Below are 19404 nucleotides of genomic sequence, written 5' to 3'. Positions count from 1 at the left end.
TATTTTGGTAGCTTTCCTTTTAGTTGAGCATCTGTGAAGTTTTTTAAAGTTAGAAATATTGGAAGTTTAGATATTTCTGAAGGCTATTTTGAAGTAGACTAGGAATTACAGTAGTCAGAATTAGATATATCTGACCTGTCTGGGTCATTACAGCTCCTAACACTCCCTCACTGCCCTGAATTTCCATGTTTGACTATTTACAGTTGACCCTCTGTATTTACTAATTATATATCTATATTCTTCCAGTTGTGTTTGGAAAATATTTGGGAGGGAAGTTGTGTCAGGACTAAACTCAATTTTTTTTGTCATTCCCTAAGCAATACAGTATAACAACTGTCTACATAGTGTTTACATTGCATTGGGTTGGTATTGTAAGTAACCTAGAGATGACTTATTTTAGATGTTGTCTTAGTTACTTTTCTCCTTATTGAGACAAAAATACCCAATAGCCAAAGTCAAAGGAGGAAAGGTTTATTGGAGCTCAGTTTGTGAAGGTTTCAGTTCATAGTTAGCTGACTTCAAGGCGGGGTGGCAGGGCAGAGGGGCCCCGCAGAGGACAAGCAGTTCATGGCAGGTGGTCGGGAAGCAGCAGCATATAGGGAAGCATCGTGTTCTCCCTTTATCCCTCTGGTACTGCTCACCTCTGGGTGATGCCAACCACACCCAGAGTAGGCCCTCCCATTACCCACACCCAGAACTATTCTTAACTAGTCAGTGGACTAATTTGCTAATCACATCCCTCAATTCCATCATCACATGCCCTAAATCCTACCACCTCAGAAAAGCCCTACCTGTTAATGCAAGCAGTTTTGAAGGAACATCTAAATACAGGCCGTAAGAAATATACATGTGAGGGGTGTATACAAATGCTATTCTGTTTTACATAAGGGACTTGAGGGTCCTTAGATTTGGGTGTCTGTTGAGGATGAGAGGGAGTGTATCCAAGAACCAGTCCTCCTTAAATCCAGAGGACAAGCGTATAATCCATTAGGACTTGCCCACCACTCCTACAACTGCTTGTGATATAGCAGTTGGCAATATAAAGGTGGACCCGTGGCTTCCAAGCACTATGGCGAAAAGGCCTCTTAAAGGATGAGACCACTCCTGTGAGAGAGTTGTTGAGGAAGGCCTCAGTGGGAATGGCATCTGATCAGAGACCTGCAGGAGCAAACCAGATGGTCATATGGGAAAAGCAGTAGTCCAAACAGAGGTAACTGTGAGTGCAGAGGTCCTCAGGCCTGAGTGTTGTTTTGTGATTTTTACAGTACTAGGGATTGCACTAATGTACATACCCAGCGATTTTTTTTTTTTTTTAAATTAGAGACGGAATATCACCAAGTTGCCCAGATTGGGGTTGAATTTTTTATCTTTCTGCCTCAGCCTCCCTAGTAGTTGGGATTACAGGCAGGGGCCACTATACCTGTTGGCTGGAGCATTCTTGTTAAGTTCAGTGAAGAGCAAGGAGGCCAGTGTGTGGAAATAGAGCGAAGTAGAAACTGTGGGAGACAGAATTAGAGAACAGAGGGGCAGATCCTACAGGATCAGTCTGTGTTGAGAGTAGACTAAGTTTCACAGAGGTGAGGCTAGTGGAGTGTACAAAGAAAGTTCATGTAGAAGTCAGCCAAGAACTAGGCAGGGGAGGCTGCATGGAAACTACCAAGTGTGAAATACAGTTTTTTCCTGTGAAGAGATTTAGACTCTTCAAAAACTCATGTAGCTCCATTTAAGCTAAAGTCGGGTTAGGTCCTTATCTTTTAAACTGTAATTGTCTTTTTATTTAGGAAAAAATTAAAACAGTGAATAGCAGTAAAGGCATTCATTTTTATTTTAAAGGATTGGTTTTTGTTTTCTACTTGTAGGTACAAAAAATTTTGTAGTACATAGAATTCTATAAGGATGTAAGAAATAGTATGGTGTATTTATGTAAAATTAGAATTACCTTATAGAGAAATATTTCATATTTGCTATGTTAAGGTACTTTTAGGTTATTTTAACAAAGCAAAATCTTTTTTGTTTTTTTTTTTTGAGAACAAGAGCTTGCTATGTAGTTCAAGCTGGCCCTGCTGACCTCTAACTCATGGCAATTCTCCTGCCTCAGCCTCCAACAAAGCAAATTTTCAGAAAGACTTCTTTGTTTTGTACTAGCCAGCTAGTGAACTATTCACAGTGAAGTAGCAATATATAACATTAACTTACATTGTAAAACTTATTAGTATGTAATGTTTACATTTCTTGTGAGAAGTTAACATGTACGCAACGCATCCCAATTCTTTTTTTCATATTCCATTGCTCCCTTTTCTCCTCTGTCCATCTCTCCCCTTTGAGAAAGACCTACCTTCCTACATCTGTTACCTTTTATTTTGCTTTTTATTTTTACTTTGGGTTTCCCTTATAAGAGAAACCAAGTGATACTTAAGCATGTACTTCTGATTTATTTCACATTAAGGTCTCAAAGTGCAACCATTTTCCTGCAAATGACTCAGGTTTATCTTCATGGCAGAGTAGCACTTCACTGTGTGTAAACACCACATTTTCTTTATCTTTGATCTCTTGGTGGACATAGGGGCTGCTCCCAGGCATCAGCTATTATGAGTTGTGCTGCTATGTGTATATCACTGAGATATGTAAAACCTATTCTTGCTTTAGGAGCTCCCAGAGACTTGATTTCTTAACGGTATGTGGAAATACTCAACTAATCGTCCAAAGACTGCTCTTAATCAGGTGTTTTATTCTGCTCCACCCAGATTTTCTTCTGAATTCGATGTCTCATCATTGTCCATGAATGGACATTGTGTCTGTATCCCATCTCACCCCACCCACGTCCTGGCAGTCTGTCAAATCTCAAGGGAAGCTCTAGTTCATTCTACTTTGTGCTCCCTCATTGTGCAAACTAATGTCTTTCAGTATCATCAGTGGGATGAGGGTTTGCAGCTCAGAGATGTTGCTGTATATCCCTGTGTCCTTTTTCCTTAGAAATCCAGTAGCATTATTTTCCACCTTGTCAAGCTCTTTAAAAAGGGCCCATGAAGGCTGTTTTATGATTCCATGCTAGAACAAACCAATCGGAAGGTTGTTAGGAAAGCTGTGGAGGTGGGATGAAATGTTAGTGAAGTAGATGGACCAGAAAGAAGAGAAGAATGTGGTTAAAATTTAAAACACAACAACCAGAAAACCAACTGCTATCATTCAGCTAGTTTCTCACCGTCTCCATTTTCCCAACCTCATCAAAATGTAGTTCTGACAGGTACTATTAGGGTATTCTGCTTTCTGGAACAGGGTTGCTTAGCGTCAGCACTGTTGACACGTGGGGCTGGATTATTGGGTTGGGATGGCTTGTGCTGTCTACCCACCAAATGCCAGTTGAATCCCCTAGTTGTAAAAACTGAAAACATCTACAGAGATTGCCACCTGCACACTCAGTTCAGAACCCTTGCTCTAGAAAAAGGCTATTTCAAAGTCCTGGCTGACAGTTTCTGTAGACATTGCATTATCTTTTACCCCACCTTTCCCTTTCTTCCCACTGAGTGAATCCTGGGGGTAGGGAGAAGATATTTATGTGACAGTTGGGTCTTTGAGTAGTGGAACTGTAGTAAATGGTGTGGCATAGATGTGATATGAACTTAATCAGGGCTCTAATCCCTCTCTGCCTCACATGCCTCCAACTTTACAGAGACAGACAGCTCCAGGAGTACATCTCAGCCGTGTTACCCAGTGTGTGTTACACTTTTTGTGGCATCATCTCTTCAGAATCATGATTAGTGCCTGTTTAAGCCAGATTATGATGGTTAAGGGACTGGCAAGTCAAAACTCAGCACATAGCTTTTCCAAATTACTTCCCTATCTGAATAGTGGTATATTGGTTTTATTCAGCTTGAGTTCCTGTAGTACCTAAAGATAATTTCAGCGGTCGAGAGACTTAACTTCCCAAACTTCGATTAGCTAGGTTTTGTGTAGCATGAGAACCACCATACATTTAAAGCTGGATGTTCCAGAGGCGGATAAATGATTTTGATCTTTGCAATAGTAGTTCATTTCCTCGCTGTTCAGGAGTGGAGAATATTGGAATTCTATATAACTTGCTATCATGTAACTCTGATTCCAGCTGCATTCACTAAGAAATATGAGCAGCACAGTTAGAGTTACAGTTTGCTTCCTTTCCATATGCTGTCCTAATTTAATTTCTTGAAGTCAAAAAGTTTACTAACAACAATATCATGTTCTGAACTTACACTGTTTACTTTAATTTTTAAGCCTGCGTTTTTCCACAGAAGGACCTAAGGTAGGTCTATTAAGATTTTAAACAGAATGATAAATCATCAACAACGAGAAGAAGATCTGAACAGCAGTACAGTGCTTGAGGTTGATTTGTGGCAGAGCTCATTCAGCTTGAATTCTTCAGCAGTCGAAAGGATTGCTAGAATTGCAGAGTTGTTTTGGGAGAATTTTTTGCTTTTACTATTTTAAAATTCTTTGAGTGATAGGATTTTTTAAATGGGTCAGAGAGAGCCAGTTAAAGCAGAGAATCATAAAGGATATATATATATTTTTCCCACCAGTTATTTTGTATATCTTGATTGTAGTTTCCAAAACAGCTTAGAGACTTAAAATCAGCTCAGACTTGAAAGGAAGTGAAGAATCTTCATAATTTATATTCTCTTTTCCCAACTTTTGAACTTTTCCTCTTCATACCTGATATAGCAGCCTTTTTTTAAAGTCAGTATTTTCTGAAGTGTTTAACTTGATTCTGTCCTCTCACTTCATCAGTTTCCATAATAATTAAGGTACAGCATTAGATTAACAAATACTACTGGCACTAACAGGTTTTGAAACAAGCAACTGAAGATCAGTAAACAGTGCAGGCTGGGAGTAGAAGTACATGAGTTTCTAACTATGAGTTTTTAGTGTGTGATGGGTGCCATTCCAATTTGCTGACAGATGTTGGCGGGTTGCTGCATTGCGTAGCTCTGAGCGCTGTTCACACAGAGCTGAACATAAATAATACCTCCTCAAGTTTTGTCTGTAGCAGCCTTGGAAGTGGGGACTATGGGTTAATCTTTCCTAGTCAGAAATGGAGGATCAGTGGAAAAGAGATTAAAGCCTAAAAAAGTAAAATAGAAATTATGATTGCAGATTCATAATGTACTGTTACGTTTTTTCATAATTCCAAAACAGGTGGCCAGCCTCACAAAAGGAGAAAGACTTCTGATGCCAGTGAAACTGAAGACCACTTGGAATCTTTAATATGCAAAGTAGGAGAAAAGGTATGCGCCATGATAGGCATAGACTATGGGTTGTAGTTGTGCTTTAATTAATTTCCATAGCTGAAAACTAGATGCTCTTTAGTTTTTAGGCAAAACTTGTATTATCATGCATCCATTTCCTAAAGTGAATGCATTTTGAAACTCTTGGGATACAGATAGACTTTTTACTAATTTGTAATATTCATACATGATCTCATTTTATAAAGGACCTAAACCAGACTTGAATATTTAAGGTAATTTTCAGAGTCACACCGAGAATTAGTAAGACAGATAAAATAAACTGCATGGTATCTTTCCATCTCTTAGTACTTTCTCTACTGAGACTACTTGTTTTTAAAATTCTATTCATTCTTTTTTTCATGACTTTTTAAATTACATAACTATCTGGATTGATATGTTAACCTTTTACAGAGTTTTGTGTATTAAAAAACCTTACCTTTTAAAAAAGTTTTGTTTTTATTTTAAAGGGTAAAGAAAACAAAACAGAACAAAGCAGATCAGAAAAAAACATAAGTGACATGGATTTCAAAGCAAGACAATAGGAAATCTACAGTGGCTACCATAATGTCTCTTGTTTTCTTCTAAATAGTTGTCTATATCTTCACAAACAATAAATTTATACAAAAAAAATAGTATAAAACTTAACCAGAACAGAGTAATAAAGATATTACAGGCCTTCAGAACCAGACAATAGGAAAATCAGCACTGGGTACCGTAATGTCTGTCCATACCTTCATGTATGTTGAAATTAAACAATACAAAACAGACTAAAACCACTATGAACGAAGAATAAGAGCATTACTGGATTTCACAGCATCATGATGTGGAATCAGCAATGGATACCATAGTGTCTCTTTTTCTTCTTGTATAACATAGTTGCTTCTCGTAAACTGTTTAGGAAAAGTTCTAGGCAATTATAAGCCTCTACATGTATACTTATCCTGCCTGTGTTAGAGGGAAAAACAAAACAGATTACTAGAAAAACAAGAAACAGAAAAGACAATGACAATAGCAAAGAGCCCCAAACAGTGACAGTATAGGCCTTCAAAACAAGGTGGTAGGAACAGAACTAAGATTGTTATTTTACATAGTGATCTTTAGGAGTTCCTCAGATCACCAGACACAGATTTGTTCTAATCCTGTGAATAGTAACTGTTTTGTTCCAAAAACGTATAGAATTTGTAGCACAGTTATTTTAGTTATCCTGTGTGTTATAAAATTTAGATATTTTTTCTTTTCCCTTTTTCTTTTTCCTCTTTTCTCCAAGATACTGTTTTTTCCCCTTTTGAGCAGATTCTTGCCCTTTCACTGTACTTATTGAGGATTTTTTTATCTTATGTATTTTTACCATTTCTTACATTAGGGAGACAATATGCTATTTATACATGTGGAAAAAAAGCTTAACTTTTTATAGTTATCTGGAAATTTTTTTTTTTTTTTATTTTTTATTTATTTTTTTTTTTTCCTTTTTATTGTACTGGGGATCGAACTCAGGACCACCTACTTGCAAGGCAGGCGTTTATGCCGCTGAGCTAAATCCCCAGCCCTGGAAATTTTTATTTTAATTAACTCATCACCAAGTACTTGACTGATTTTTAATATATTATCTTCTATAGAGTGCCTGCTCTTTGGAGAGCAATCTAGAAGGTTTGGCTGGTGTTTTGGAAGCTGATCTTCCTAACTACAAGAGCAAGATCTTAAGGCTTCTTTGTACAGTGTATGTATGCAAAAGATTTATGAATCCAGGTGATAATGTATTATCTACTCTTAAATGCTTGGGGAAATGTTTAAAATGTATGTTTATGTTCATTCATCATTGGTTTTCTTCCCCTCTATCAGAAAATTCCTACAAATGACATGACATTTGACCTTTGATAAACTCTTTTAGAGGTGAATAAGACTGAAATTGAGCTTTTCCCATAGGTTTTCTTACAAGTTTAGAATCATTTGCATTGATTTTTTTAAATGAAGAAGTAGATATGTTTTCATTTGAAATCTTTTTCTTTTTTAAGTACGTACATTTAAATGTATAGAGTTTAGCTTTCTTTAACTAGTATTGCCAAACGAATTTGAGACCTGGCAACTCCAGTTAATAGCCTTTAGTGGAAGATTAAAAATGTTTTTAATGCTGTTAATGATCTTCTAAGTTATGTTATTTCAGTTACTTTGAAATAATTTTTCTAATTCTTGAAACTCATTTTTGAAATTTAAAACTATATACAAAGTGAAACTATTAAGTTTCATTCTAACTTCTTATAAGTGCAGCTGATTTGTTTTCAAATTTTAGAAGAAATCCAGTTAACATTCAGGAAAATTTATTTTTGACTAAAAAACTTAAGGAAAATCATTTCGCTATAGTTATTCATAAGATATTTTCTGATTTGAAAGCAACATTTTTAGTTAAACTTTGTTGGAAGCCATGTGTATTTGTTTAAGGCTGGGCTGATACTGCTTAGCAGTGTTCTTCTTTAATTTTAGTTTTGGGAGAGATTCAGGAAGCGTGGTTGACTGTCAGTGCGAGTGTTTTCTAAAGACCTAAATTGTCCCTCATCCTTTGCCAGATGCCCTAGGAACACAAAAAGTACAATGAGAGAAACCCTTCCCTACTGAATCACCATGAAATCTTGCTTTTCTTTTTGAAGAATTTTCTAAAGGCTTCCTTAATTAGGATGTAACATTTGCTTTCTTTTAAAGGGAGGTTTATTATCTCTTTCTCTACTTTTGAAATAACTTTAATGAAATTCACACTTGGAGTAAGTAGCTGGGATATAACCGAATTGTAACTGTGTCAGGGTACTCTATTAAGAATTTAGCAGTTAACCGATAGGAACACAGTTGAAGCTGGTTTTAATTCTTTTACTTTGCTTAAAGTGAAATTCTGGCCTTGTGAGTTTAGTTAGCTAAGTTTAATAACTTGGAATGCTCTTACTTCCCTTTCAGTTATTTTGCACTAAAGAAATCCAATACTCCTGAGAGATTTAGGGAAGCCATTTTCACAGCGCTGCTGTTCACATTTGAAGAAAAACTGTCTAGCATTAGTTATATTTATCTGAGTGTGATAATGTCATAATTAAACTTTTCCTGTCTTAATACTTTAGATAAGTTTAAGCAGAATGAAAAATTGTAGAAATTGTATCACTTCTCAGTGACATGCATACTTTTTTGAAGTTGTTTTAAAAATCATAGTTAAAAGTAATCTTGTTCTAAAGTTACTGGGATGATAAAATGTTATATAAAATTCAACAGTTTAACATAATGCCATTTTTTTTTTTTTAATTTTTTTTGGGGGGGTCGGTTGAATGGGTTTTCAAATCAGCGCACGTCTGTTACCTGAGAAGTTGACAATTTATACAACGTTAGTTGGACTCTTGAATGCCAGGAATTACAACTTTGGTGGAGAATTTGTGGAAGCCATGATTCGCCAACTTAAGGAATCATTGAAGGCAAACAATTATAATGAAGCTGTATATTTGGTAAGTTATTATTACCCAACCCAGTGGTTTGATTTTGCTCTGAATCCTAGTCAGCCTCCCTGTACCATGTGATAATTTCTGTTAGTTTTCTCCTTTGGTTTCTGCAGACCTTTTTTTTTTTTTCCCTAAAACTCCCTACTCTCCATACCTCCTGGTCCTCAGCCTCTTTTACTGGGTTATCTTCCTTTGCCCTTCAAATGTTTGTGTTTCTAATGTTTGTACTCCCTTTCCTTTAAACATTATCTTCTGAAGCATCCTCATTCATTCTCGTAACTTCTTAATCCAACTTTATTTTGATGATGCCTGCCTAGTTATAATTGTATTATCAACTATAGCCTTTTTCCCGGAGTTCCAGACCTGTATTCCAAATTCTACCTGCGTACTCCTATACTTAGGCATCCCTAAATTGATGTGTTATTTATACCTCTTTCCCTTCTTTCCTCTCCCCAAGTCACTCATCCTGTCCTACATAGTGGGCAACCCATCTAGAAACCTAAGTGTTAGTTTTTTTCTTCCCTTTGGATCCCTGCACCATAAGTATCTCCAAGTCCTGTCGGTTATATGTCCTAAATTCTCTGAAATCTGTCCAGTATAGTTCATACCTTTTTCCTCACGTTCTTAACAACCTCTTAACATGTGATTTTATATCTCAGTTCTCTGCCTGTCACTTTTTCTTCTACAGTGACATCAGAATGCCTGTGACTAGGCTCTGTTCATATTGGTTACTGGTTAAAAACCTTAGTTTCTCCCGGTTTCTAGAGTTGAGTGGTGGTATTAAAAACCCTGTCTACAAAATGACACATTTGAGTTATAGGAAATAAGTATTAGACCTTTCATTAATCTTGACTGAAAATGAAATTAATCCTTACTAGCAATACATACATTGGTAATGATCTAACGTATATCATACAGCCTGGACCCTTTAGCTTGCCCCTTCATAGTTGCTCCAGTCTGTTTTTCTGTCCTTGCCTCCCATACGCTCTCCACTGTATTAAAATGACTTGTAGTTAAACCCCTCTGCCTAGGATGCCCTCCTTGCTTACTACTTGAGAAGTACTTTGCTCATTTTTTATGACCTAAGGCAGTTGTTACCCCCTTTGTGACGCTCTCATTTGTTCTCTTTGATATTATTCCTAGGGTACTTTTTAATTTACCTTTTAGTATTGGGTCATGCCTTTGTGTTGAGATTGTATTTTTCCAAAAGTCCAAAGACTTTTTAATTTACCTTTTAGTATTGGATCATGCCTTTGCGTTGAGAGTGTATTTTTCCAAAAGACTGTGAATCTCTGTAACAAGGCCTTTAGTGGTACATAGCAGTTACACACAAAGGACATCCAGTAAATATCTGTTCTGTAACATCCGTTCTGTAGTGTAATGCAAATTATCCACAGTTAAAATAGGCTGAATTTTAGGTTGAAGTAGCCAGGCTATTTTGCAGTCTAGATTCTTATTGTATGATAGCATGGAAATCCATAGGTTCCTGTTCATCAAAGGATCTGTGTTGCAACTTCTCAGCTCCCACCATTGTGACACAGAAGTGACCATAGTTAATAAACCAAATGGACATGGTTGTGTTTCAGTAAAAGTTTACAGATGGCTACTGAAATTTGAATTTCTTGTAATTTATATGAATCAAAAAGTTTTTTCAGCCAGAAATATAGCTCAGTGGCACAAGTGGCCAAGTGGTTGCATGGCAAGTATGAGGTTGTGAGTTCAATCCCCAGTACAAAAATTTTAAAAAATGCAAGCATTAAAATGCTTAAACCCATTTTTGATTCATAAGATGTGTGAAAATAGTAGGGTAGATTCAGCACCTGGGCTATAGTTTTTCAAATCATGGTTTAGACCATTCGCAGGTTGCTTATTTTGTAATTATTATGAAGGACATTTAATAGCAGAAGTTGTTTGTTTCAACAGGTTCGTTTTTTATCTGATCTTGTGAATTGTCATGTGATTGCTGCCCCATCAATGGTTGCAATGTTTGAAAATTTTGTAAGTGTAGCTCAGGAAGAAGATGTACCTCAGGTAAGAGGATCATTTATGCCGAATACTATCCAGTAGTATTGTATTAGGAATTTTCCACAAATAGGTCTTTAGCAATAAACAAAAGATAATAGATTATCATACTATTAATGATTAATACTAAAGGTAAGTAAACTAGCATACTGATGGGTTCTTTTGACATCTGTATGTTAACTCAATTGATACTGTCTAATAAGATTAGAGTTAGTACATCTGGAAGTGCTCTGAATGAGCCAGATATCTTGTTTAAGCTGTTTAGTAGCTCCCACGGGATTTCATTTAAGAATATATAAAATATGATGAAAACTGAATAGCACACATTTTTTTTTTTTTTTTTTTTTTTTTTTTATTTAAGAGGAAAAAGAGAAAAACACAAAACAAACCAAAGCGGCGTAAGGGTACACGCAATACAGAACTACAAAACAAAATAAAACAAAACAAAACAAAAAACCATAACAGTAAGAAATTACCTGCTAGTAGATTACACACTATTTTCTTGAAAATAGTTCCTCAAATCACAGTATCAAAGAACACAAGGTGGACATTCAAACAGGGAGACTGCAAACAGCTGTGTTCAATGTTCCAAAAACATTGATAAAGTCAGCTATTTAACACCCCCAAACACACTTGCTGTTATATCCGTTAGAGCTCCTTTTCTTTTTTTTTTTTTCCCTCTCTTTTTTACAACAAAATTTACACATCTTGGATTTTATTACTCCTTAGTGCTTATTACTTTCTTTGGGGGGGGGGAAGAATACAGTCAAATATGGCAAAACAAAGCTGTCAGTCAATACCAAGGATAGACGTAGCACATGGTGTAGAACAGAGTACAAGTTTATCAACAGTGGTTATCAACGTTGTCCCTTGTTTCCTTAAAAAGAATTGTCCATCTTATTAGATATTATAAAGTTGGACAAAACAGTAGAGAACAAGACCAATAAAACTTAGGCGTTGTAAACATTACAGGACTTCCAAAGAAGACAATAGTCAAACCAGAATGGGTATCTTAGTGAATCTTATTGTCTTCAAAGTAGTTGCCTATGTCTTCAAACTTGATACTATCATATAGAATGGAACAGAGTCTAATCAGTCAAAACAAGATCGTGGGAGTACTACAGGACTTCAAAACAAGTTAATAGGAAATCGAAAAGAGTTACTATTTATATATCCTAATTTTTTTGAATTTTTTCTTTAATTAAGACAAACATAAGAAATGACTAAATAATTTTTTTTTTGAAACAATAAGGGGGAGATTGAGATAAAACAGGACATAACAATATAACAATAGAGGTCACAGCATGACTGTTTCAATAACCTAGTACTTCACCACCTTATAACCTGACTTAATAGTAGTTACCATAGTGTCTTTTTCCTTGAAATATTTGGGTAAAACTTCATATACTCTAGCTTCAAATATTTTCATATCAAGAAGCCCAGAATAAAGCCTTTCTAATTAATGAGTGAAAACTTTATAAGGCTTCAAGGCCACCTAATGGGGAATCATGATTACCACATATTTTTATATATTTGAATCATTACTTACGTTAGGGAAACTATTCGGTATTCACACATGCGAGATTGATTTATTTCACTTATGAGTATGGTCTCAAGCTGTGCCCATTTATTGATAAATATCTCAATGTGATCCTTCTTTATAGCTGAATAATACTCCATTGTATAGAAATACCACAACTTTTTTATCCATTCCTCAGTTGATGGGCACTTGGGTTGTTTCCAAGATCTGGCGATTACAAATTGTGCTGCTATAAACATAGGTGCACATATATCACTGTGGTATGATGCTTTCAGTTCTTCTGGGAATATGCCTAGAAGTGGAATAGCTGGAATAAATGGGATTTCCAGTCCCAACTTTTTGAGAAATCTCCAGACAGATCTCCACAAAGGCTGTACCAGTCTACACTCCCACCAGCAGTGCAGGAGAGTTCCTTTTTCCCCACAGCCTCTCCAGCATTTGTTGTCGGTTTTCTTGATCCTGGCCATTCTTTCAGGAGTGAGATGGTATCTCAGTGTGGTTTTAATTTGCATTTCTCTAATGACCAATGATGATGAGCATTTTTTCATGTATTTATTTGCCATTTGCATTTCTTCATCTGAGAATTGCATATTCATCTCAGATGCCCATTTTTGGATTGGATCTTTGAATTTCGGAGGTCTGAGTTTCTTTAATTCTTTATATGTTTTAGACAAGAGGCCCTTGTCTGAGAGAGAGTTCACTAAAATCTTTTCCCAGTTTGTGGGTTTTCTTTTCACTATGCTGGAGATTTCTTTTGACATGCAGAAACTTTTTAATAAGAAGTGGTCCCAGTTATTGATTCTGGGAAGTATTTCCCGTGCGGTTTGAGTCCTGTTCATGAATTCTTTACCTACTCCTATGTCTCCAAGGTTTCTACCTATTTTGTCTTCCAATAGATTTAGTGTTTCTGTTTTAATATTCAGATCTTTGACCCATTTACATTTTAATTTAGTACATGGTGATAGACATGGGTCTAGCTTTAGTTTTCGGCAAATGGAGAGCCAGTTTTTCCAGCACCATTTATTAAAGAGACTGTCGTTCTTCCAGTGAACCTGCTTGGCTCCTTTATCAAAAATAAGGTGGTTGAGTGTGTTCGTAGTTGTGGTTGTATCTTCTAATCTATTCCACTGATCTTCAGCTCTGTTTTGATTCCAATACCATGTTGATTTTACTACTGTTGCTTTGTAGTATAACTTCAAGTCAGGGATTGTGATGCCTCCTGCTTTGTCTTTGCTGCTTAGAATTGCCTTTGCGATTCTAGGTCTCTTCTGGTTCCAGATGAAATTTAGGAGTGATTTCTCTAGATCTATAAGGTATGTTGATGGTATTTCTATTGGGATTGCATTGAATCTGTATAACAGTTTTGGGAGAATGGCCATTTTCACAATGTTTGTTCTTCCTATCCATGAGCAAGGGATGTCTTTCCATTTTCTGAGATCATCTTCAATTTCCTTTTTCAGTGTATTATAATTTTCACTGTATAAGTCTTTCACTTCTTTCGTAAGAGTAATTCCTAAATATTTCATTTTTTTGCTTGCTAATGTGAATAGTCCAGTTTCTCTTATTTCCCTCTCTGTAATTTTGTTGTTCGTGTATAGGAATGCTATTGATTTCTGAGTATTGATTTTGTATCCAGCCACATTACTGAATTTATTTATTGTATCTAAGAGTATTTCAATGGAGTTTAGGGGGTCTTCTATGTAGAGTATCATGTCATCTGCAAACAATGATAATTTAACTTCTTCTTTTCCTATCTTTACCCCTTTTATTTCTCTTTCTTGCCTAATTGCTCTGGCTAGTACTTCCAGTACTATATTAAATAGGAGTGGTGATAAAGGACATCCTTGTCTTGTACCCGATTTTAAAGTAAAGGCTTTCAATTTTTGGCCATTTAGTATGATGCTGGCTGTTGGTTTGTCATAAATGGCCTTTATTATATTGAGGTAGAGACCATCTATTCCAATTTTCTGTAAAGTTTTTATCATGAATAAATGTTGGACCTTATCGAAGGCTTTTTCTGCATCTATAGAAATGATCATGTGATTCTTATTTTTGGCTTTATTGATATGGTGGATTACATTTATTGATTTGCGTATGTTGAACCATCCTTGCATTCCTGGGATGAATCCCACCTGGTCATGGTGTATAATCTTCTTGATGATTTGCTGGATCCTATTTGCCAATATTTTATTGAGGATTTTTGCATCTGTGTTCATTAGGGAGATCGGTCTATAGTTCTCTTTTATAGTTGGGTCTTTCTCAGGTTTTGGTACTAGAGTAATATTTGCTTCCAGGAATGACTTAGGAAGGATTGCTTCCCTTTCAATTTCATTGAATAGTTTGAGGAGTGTCGGCATTAGGTCTTCTTTATATTTCTTGTAGAATTCTGCAGTGAATCCATCTGGGCCTGGGCTCTTCTTGGTGGGCAAGGACCCAATTACATTCTCAATTTCATTAGCAGAGATTGGGTTATTCAACAGTTTTATATCCTCTTGATCTAGCTTTGGTACTTCATATGCTTCTAAGAATCTGTCTATTTCTTCTGTGTTATCAAACTTTTGAGAGTAGAGGTTTTCGAAATAGGTGTTGATGATCCTCTGTATTTCTATTGGGTCTGTAGTGATTTCTCCTTTTTCATTTCTTATTGCATGAATTTGAGCTTTTTCTTTCCTTTTTTTAATAAGGTTGGCTAGGGGCTTATCGATTTTATTTATTCTTTCAAAGAACCAACTCTTTGATTTGTTGATTCTTTGGATTGTTTTCTTAGTCTCTATTGCATTGATTTCTGCTCTGATTCTTATAATTTCCTCTCTCCTTTTGGCTTTGGGCTTGACTTGCTCTTCTTTTTCTAGCTGTTTGAGGTGTAGCATCAAGTTATTTACTTGTATTCGTTCTGTTTTCCTGATGTGGGAACTCAGTGCAATAAATTTTCCTCTCAGAACGGCTTTCATTGCATCCCACAGATTCCGGTAAGTTGTATCTGCATTTTCATTTTCTTTTAGGTATTGTTTAATTTCTTCTTTAATTTCTTCTGTGACCCACTGATTACTCAAGCGTGTGTTATTTAGTTTCCATGTGTTTGCGGAATTTTTGCAGTATCCTTTGTCATTAATTTCTAATTTCAGAGCGCTATGATCCGATAATATGCAAGGGATGATTTCAACTCTTTTGCATTTGCTTAAATATGTTCTGTGAGCTAATATATGGTCTATTTTAGAAAATGATCCATGTACTGCTGAGAAGAATGTGTATTCTGATGTTGTTGGGTGGAACATTCTGTATATGTCTATCAAACCCATTTGTTCACAGGTGTGATTCAGTTCTGTTATTTCTTTGCTCATTTTCTGTCTGGTTGATCTGTCCCTTGGTGTCAGTGGTGTATTAAGGTCTCCTGTTACAATTGTGTTACTGATAATTTGAGTTTTCATTTCTGTTAATAATTGTTTTATATAACTGGGTGCTCTGGAGTTTGGTGCGTATATATTTAAGATAGTTATCTCTTCCTCTTGGAGTTTTCCCCTTACGAGTATGTAGTGACCTTCTTTGTCCTTTATGGTCATTGTTGGTTTAAAGTTCACGTTGTCTGCAAACAGAATGGCTACTCCTGCCTTTTTTTGGATTCCTGCTGCATGGAGAATTGTTTTCCATCCTTTGACTTTCAGTCTGTGAGTATCTTTCTGGGTTAGATGGGTTTCCTGTAAACAGCATATGGTTGGATTTTGTTTCTTGATCCATTCTGCTAGTCTGTTTCTTTTGATTGGTGCATTGAGACCATTTACATTAATGGTTATTACTGTTAAATGCTGGTTAATTGTAGGAATGTTATCTCTCTGCTGTTGCATCTTTATCTTTCGGTTCTGTTTAATTATTTGCTTTGCTTAGTGGTTTTTTCCTTTGTGTATCTAAACTGTCTTTCAATATTTTTTGCAGGGTTGGTTTGGTGTTCATGAAGTTCTTCAGCTGTTCTTTGTCATGGAAGTATCGTATTGCACCATCTATTTTGAATGATAGTTTTGCAGGATATATCAGTCTTGGTTGGAAATCATTTTGCTTTAGGATCTGGAATACTTCACTCCATGCTCTTCTTGACTTTATCGTTTGTGCTGAGAAGTCTGCTGTGATTCTGATAGGTTTTCCTTTATAAGTGATTTGTCTTTTCTCTCTGACAGCTTTTAATAATCTATTCTTGTGTTGGATTTCTGGGATGGTGACTATTATATGTCTGGGTGTAGTTTTATTTTGGTTATGACTGTTTGGAGTTCTATATGCTTCACTGATCCTGATGTCAGTTTCTGATCTCATGCTTGGGAAATTTTCAGCTATTACTTCTCTAAATATCCTCCTGACATCCTTCATGTTGTCTCCCTCTCTTTCATTAATCCCTATCATTCTTATGTTATTCTTCTTTGCATCGTCTTGCAGTTGTTGAATTGTTGTTTCCTGGTTCCTTGTTATTTTCAAAAGATCTTTCCTTTCCTGTTCACTAGCTGCAATCCTGTCTTCAAGGTCTGAAATTCTATCTTCACTTTCATTAAGGCGGTTTTTACAACTTTCAGTGGAGTTTTTTATTTCCTGTATATCTCTGTGCATCTGCATTATGTATTCTGTTTGTTTCTTATATTGCTCGTCTAGGGATTCTATCTTTTTGTTTAGTTCCTCCAATTTTTTATCTGTGTTTTCTTTAGATATATTTAGAATCTCTTTCATTTCTTTTATCATTTCTTCTTTTATCTGGGAGATTATTTCGAGTTTGAATTTCTTTAAAGCTTCCTGGAGTTGCTTGTCAATTTCAGTGGCTATTGTGTCCGATATATGAGGTGGATGGGATATATTTTCTTCTATATACATCGCTCCTAGGGTTTCTTGAGATGGGCTGGAGGTTTCAGGTTGTAATTTGGTCTTTCGTTTTGTCATTTTCCTATATTTCTGTGTTTCAAGTGTTACTTGAAAGCTTCCTCAGGATCTGTTGAAAATCCCCTTCTATGTTTGGAGCTACTGGGACTCTGGCGCCGCGCTACTCCAAGCCATTAGGCCTACAGAACCAGTGGCCCTCCTCTGCCTGCTCAGAACTCCGCAGTTCCAAATAAGCTGGGCCTCAGGGACACTGTGCGCCCACCTGCCCCTTGGAAGCTCCACAGTTCTTCAATCGCAGCCGGGTTAGGGTACTCACCACAGGCCGCAGTGCTTCAGGAACCTGTGGACCCTCCCTGGTTGCAGAGATATCCACAGTCCTCCAGACACGCAGAGAGGCCAGTGAGGGCACCCCAGATCTGCCTAGCTCCTCCTCTGCAGACCTGTGGCCAGGCGCGGCAGCTAAACAGGCTGGGCTAGGCTGGTAGTGTGGGCCAGCCCACCTATCGGGAGCTCAGCAGGTCTCCAAATGAAGCCGGGAATGGGGAGGCTGATGTGGAAGCCTTAAACCCACCTCTCTCCTTCACTGCACCTGGAAGCCTGAGGGAACTCCAGCAGTCTGGGCGCAAAAATCCAGAGTCCTCCAGACACGCAGAGAGGCCAGTGAGGGCACCCCAGATCTGCCCAGCTCCTCCTCTGCAGACCTATGGCCAGGCGCGGCTGCTAAACAGGCTGGGCTAGGCTGGTTGTGTGGGCCAGCCCACCTATCGGGAGCTCAGCAGGTCTCCAAATGAAGCCTGGAATGGGGAGGCTAATGTGGAAGCCTCAAACCCACCTCTCGCCCTCACTGCACCTGGGAGCCTGAGGGAACTCCAGCAGTCTGGGCGCAGAAATCCAGAGTCCTCCAGACACGCAGAGAGGCCAGTGAGGGCACCCCAGATCTGCCCAGCTCCTCCTCTGCAAACCTGTGGCCAGGCGCGGCAGCTAAACAGGCTGGGCTAGGCTGGTAGTGTGGGCCAGCCCACCTATCGGGAGCTCAGCAGGTCTCCAAATGAAGCCTGGAATGGGGAGGCTGATGTGGAAGCCTTAAACCCACCTCTCTCCTTCACTGCACCTGGAAGCCTGAGGGAACTCCAGCAGTCTGGGCGCAGAAATCCAGAGTCCTCCAGACATGCAGAGAGGCCAGTGAGGGCACCCCAGATCTGCCCAGCTCCTCTGCAGACCTGTGGCCAGGCGCGGCCGAATAGCACACATTTTAACTTCCCTTTTTGAAATTGTTTCAGGTGCGACGAGATTGGTACGTGTATGCATTTTTGTCGTCTTTACCCTGGGTTGGAAAGGAGTTGTATGAAAAGAAAGATGCAGAGATGGACCGCATCTTTGCCAACACTGAAAGCTATTTTAAGTAAGGGCAGAGCTCATACTACTCTTTGTTATTTAGTAAAGGGTATCTTTATAATAAGTGTTAGATTTTACAGTAATACCATTTGAATTGCATTCTCAAAAAAGTGGTAGAGTTCTTAAAGATATTTCTCTAGGTAATCCCATTCTGTTACTGTTAGAACTCACTGAGACATAAAGATGAACAAAAAACTGCATTATACATGTCTAAAACTGCATTTATATATGCAAAACACTCCCTTATATAGTAGCTCCTTAAATATTAGTACAAAGAAGTTACCTATGGTACATGAATGCTCAGACTGCAACCCCTACACCAAACGTATTACATTGTTTAAGGAAAAAGCTCTGAGCATCTGTATTACTAGAATATTCTGCAAGTGGAGAACCACTGTCCTAGCACATTTATTTTGTATAAATTAATCCTGATCCAAACCCTTAAACTAGTGTTCATCTAATGTTTCATCTTATTCATGCTTCTTAGGAAATACAACATTTTAATTAAAATAGTCACATATCTGCCCACTACCTACCTCAAGCCATTGTAAAGATTTTTTTTATCTTGTTGGATGTAGTGTCAATAACAGGCTTTGTAGTAAACATCTACTCAGTTAACCAGTAGCAGGGTAATTATACATCCTTTATGTTTTTACAGATTGACTTTGTTGTATCATTTTTCGCCTATTTATAAGTACTTTTTGAATACTGTTAATATTTGTTTTGTTGGTTACTAGTTTAAAGAATTTTACAGGTAAAAATCTTACATGTGTATATGTATAATTCCATCTTTTTTATATATAAATGGAAGCCCAATATATCTACTGCCACTTTTTTATTCTTACTATAATTTGTTATGTTGTAT

At 37.2% G+C, this 19404-nt stretch overlaps 1 protein-coding gene across 3 annotated transcripts in view; it reads left to right on the top strand.

Annotated features, from left to right (window-relative positions):
* The window catches only part of Ncbp1 (nuclear cap binding protein subunit 1), a 56899-nt gene that overhangs the window by 2554 nt on the left and 34941 nt on the right, over positions 1 to 19404 (top strand). Inside the window, exons 2-6 of one of the 3 annotated variants that reach the window (XM_063225022.1) lie at positions 5173 to 5261; positions 6878 to 6978; positions 8578 to 8734; positions 10652 to 10759; positions 18425 to 18546. In XM_063225022.1, the coding sequence (XP_063081092.1) occupies positions 5173 to 5261; positions 6878 to 6978; positions 8578 to 8734; positions 10652 to 10759; positions 18425 to 18546 (577 nt within the window). Of the gene's footprint in view, positions 1 to 5172; positions 5262 to 6877; positions 7008 to 8577; positions 8735 to 10651; positions 10760 to 18424; positions 18547 to 19404 lie in introns of those variants that run through there. The other 2 variants (XM_063225025.1, XM_023565527.2) reach the window with 2 other exon arrangements.

The sequence above is a fragment of the Cavia porcellus genome, unplaced genomic scaffold (assembly GCF_034190915.1).
Source record: "Cavia porcellus strain 051 isolate PalLab524CR breed Dunkin Hartley unplaced genomic scaffold, mCavPor4.1 scaffold_1, whole genome shotgun sequence".
NCBI classification, from domain to species: domain Eukaryota; kingdom Metazoa; phylum Chordata; class Mammalia; order Rodentia; family Caviidae; genus Cavia; species Cavia porcellus.
The sequence above is the reverse complement of the archived record's forward strand: the minus strand, read 5'-3'. Positions and strand labels throughout refer to the sequence as shown.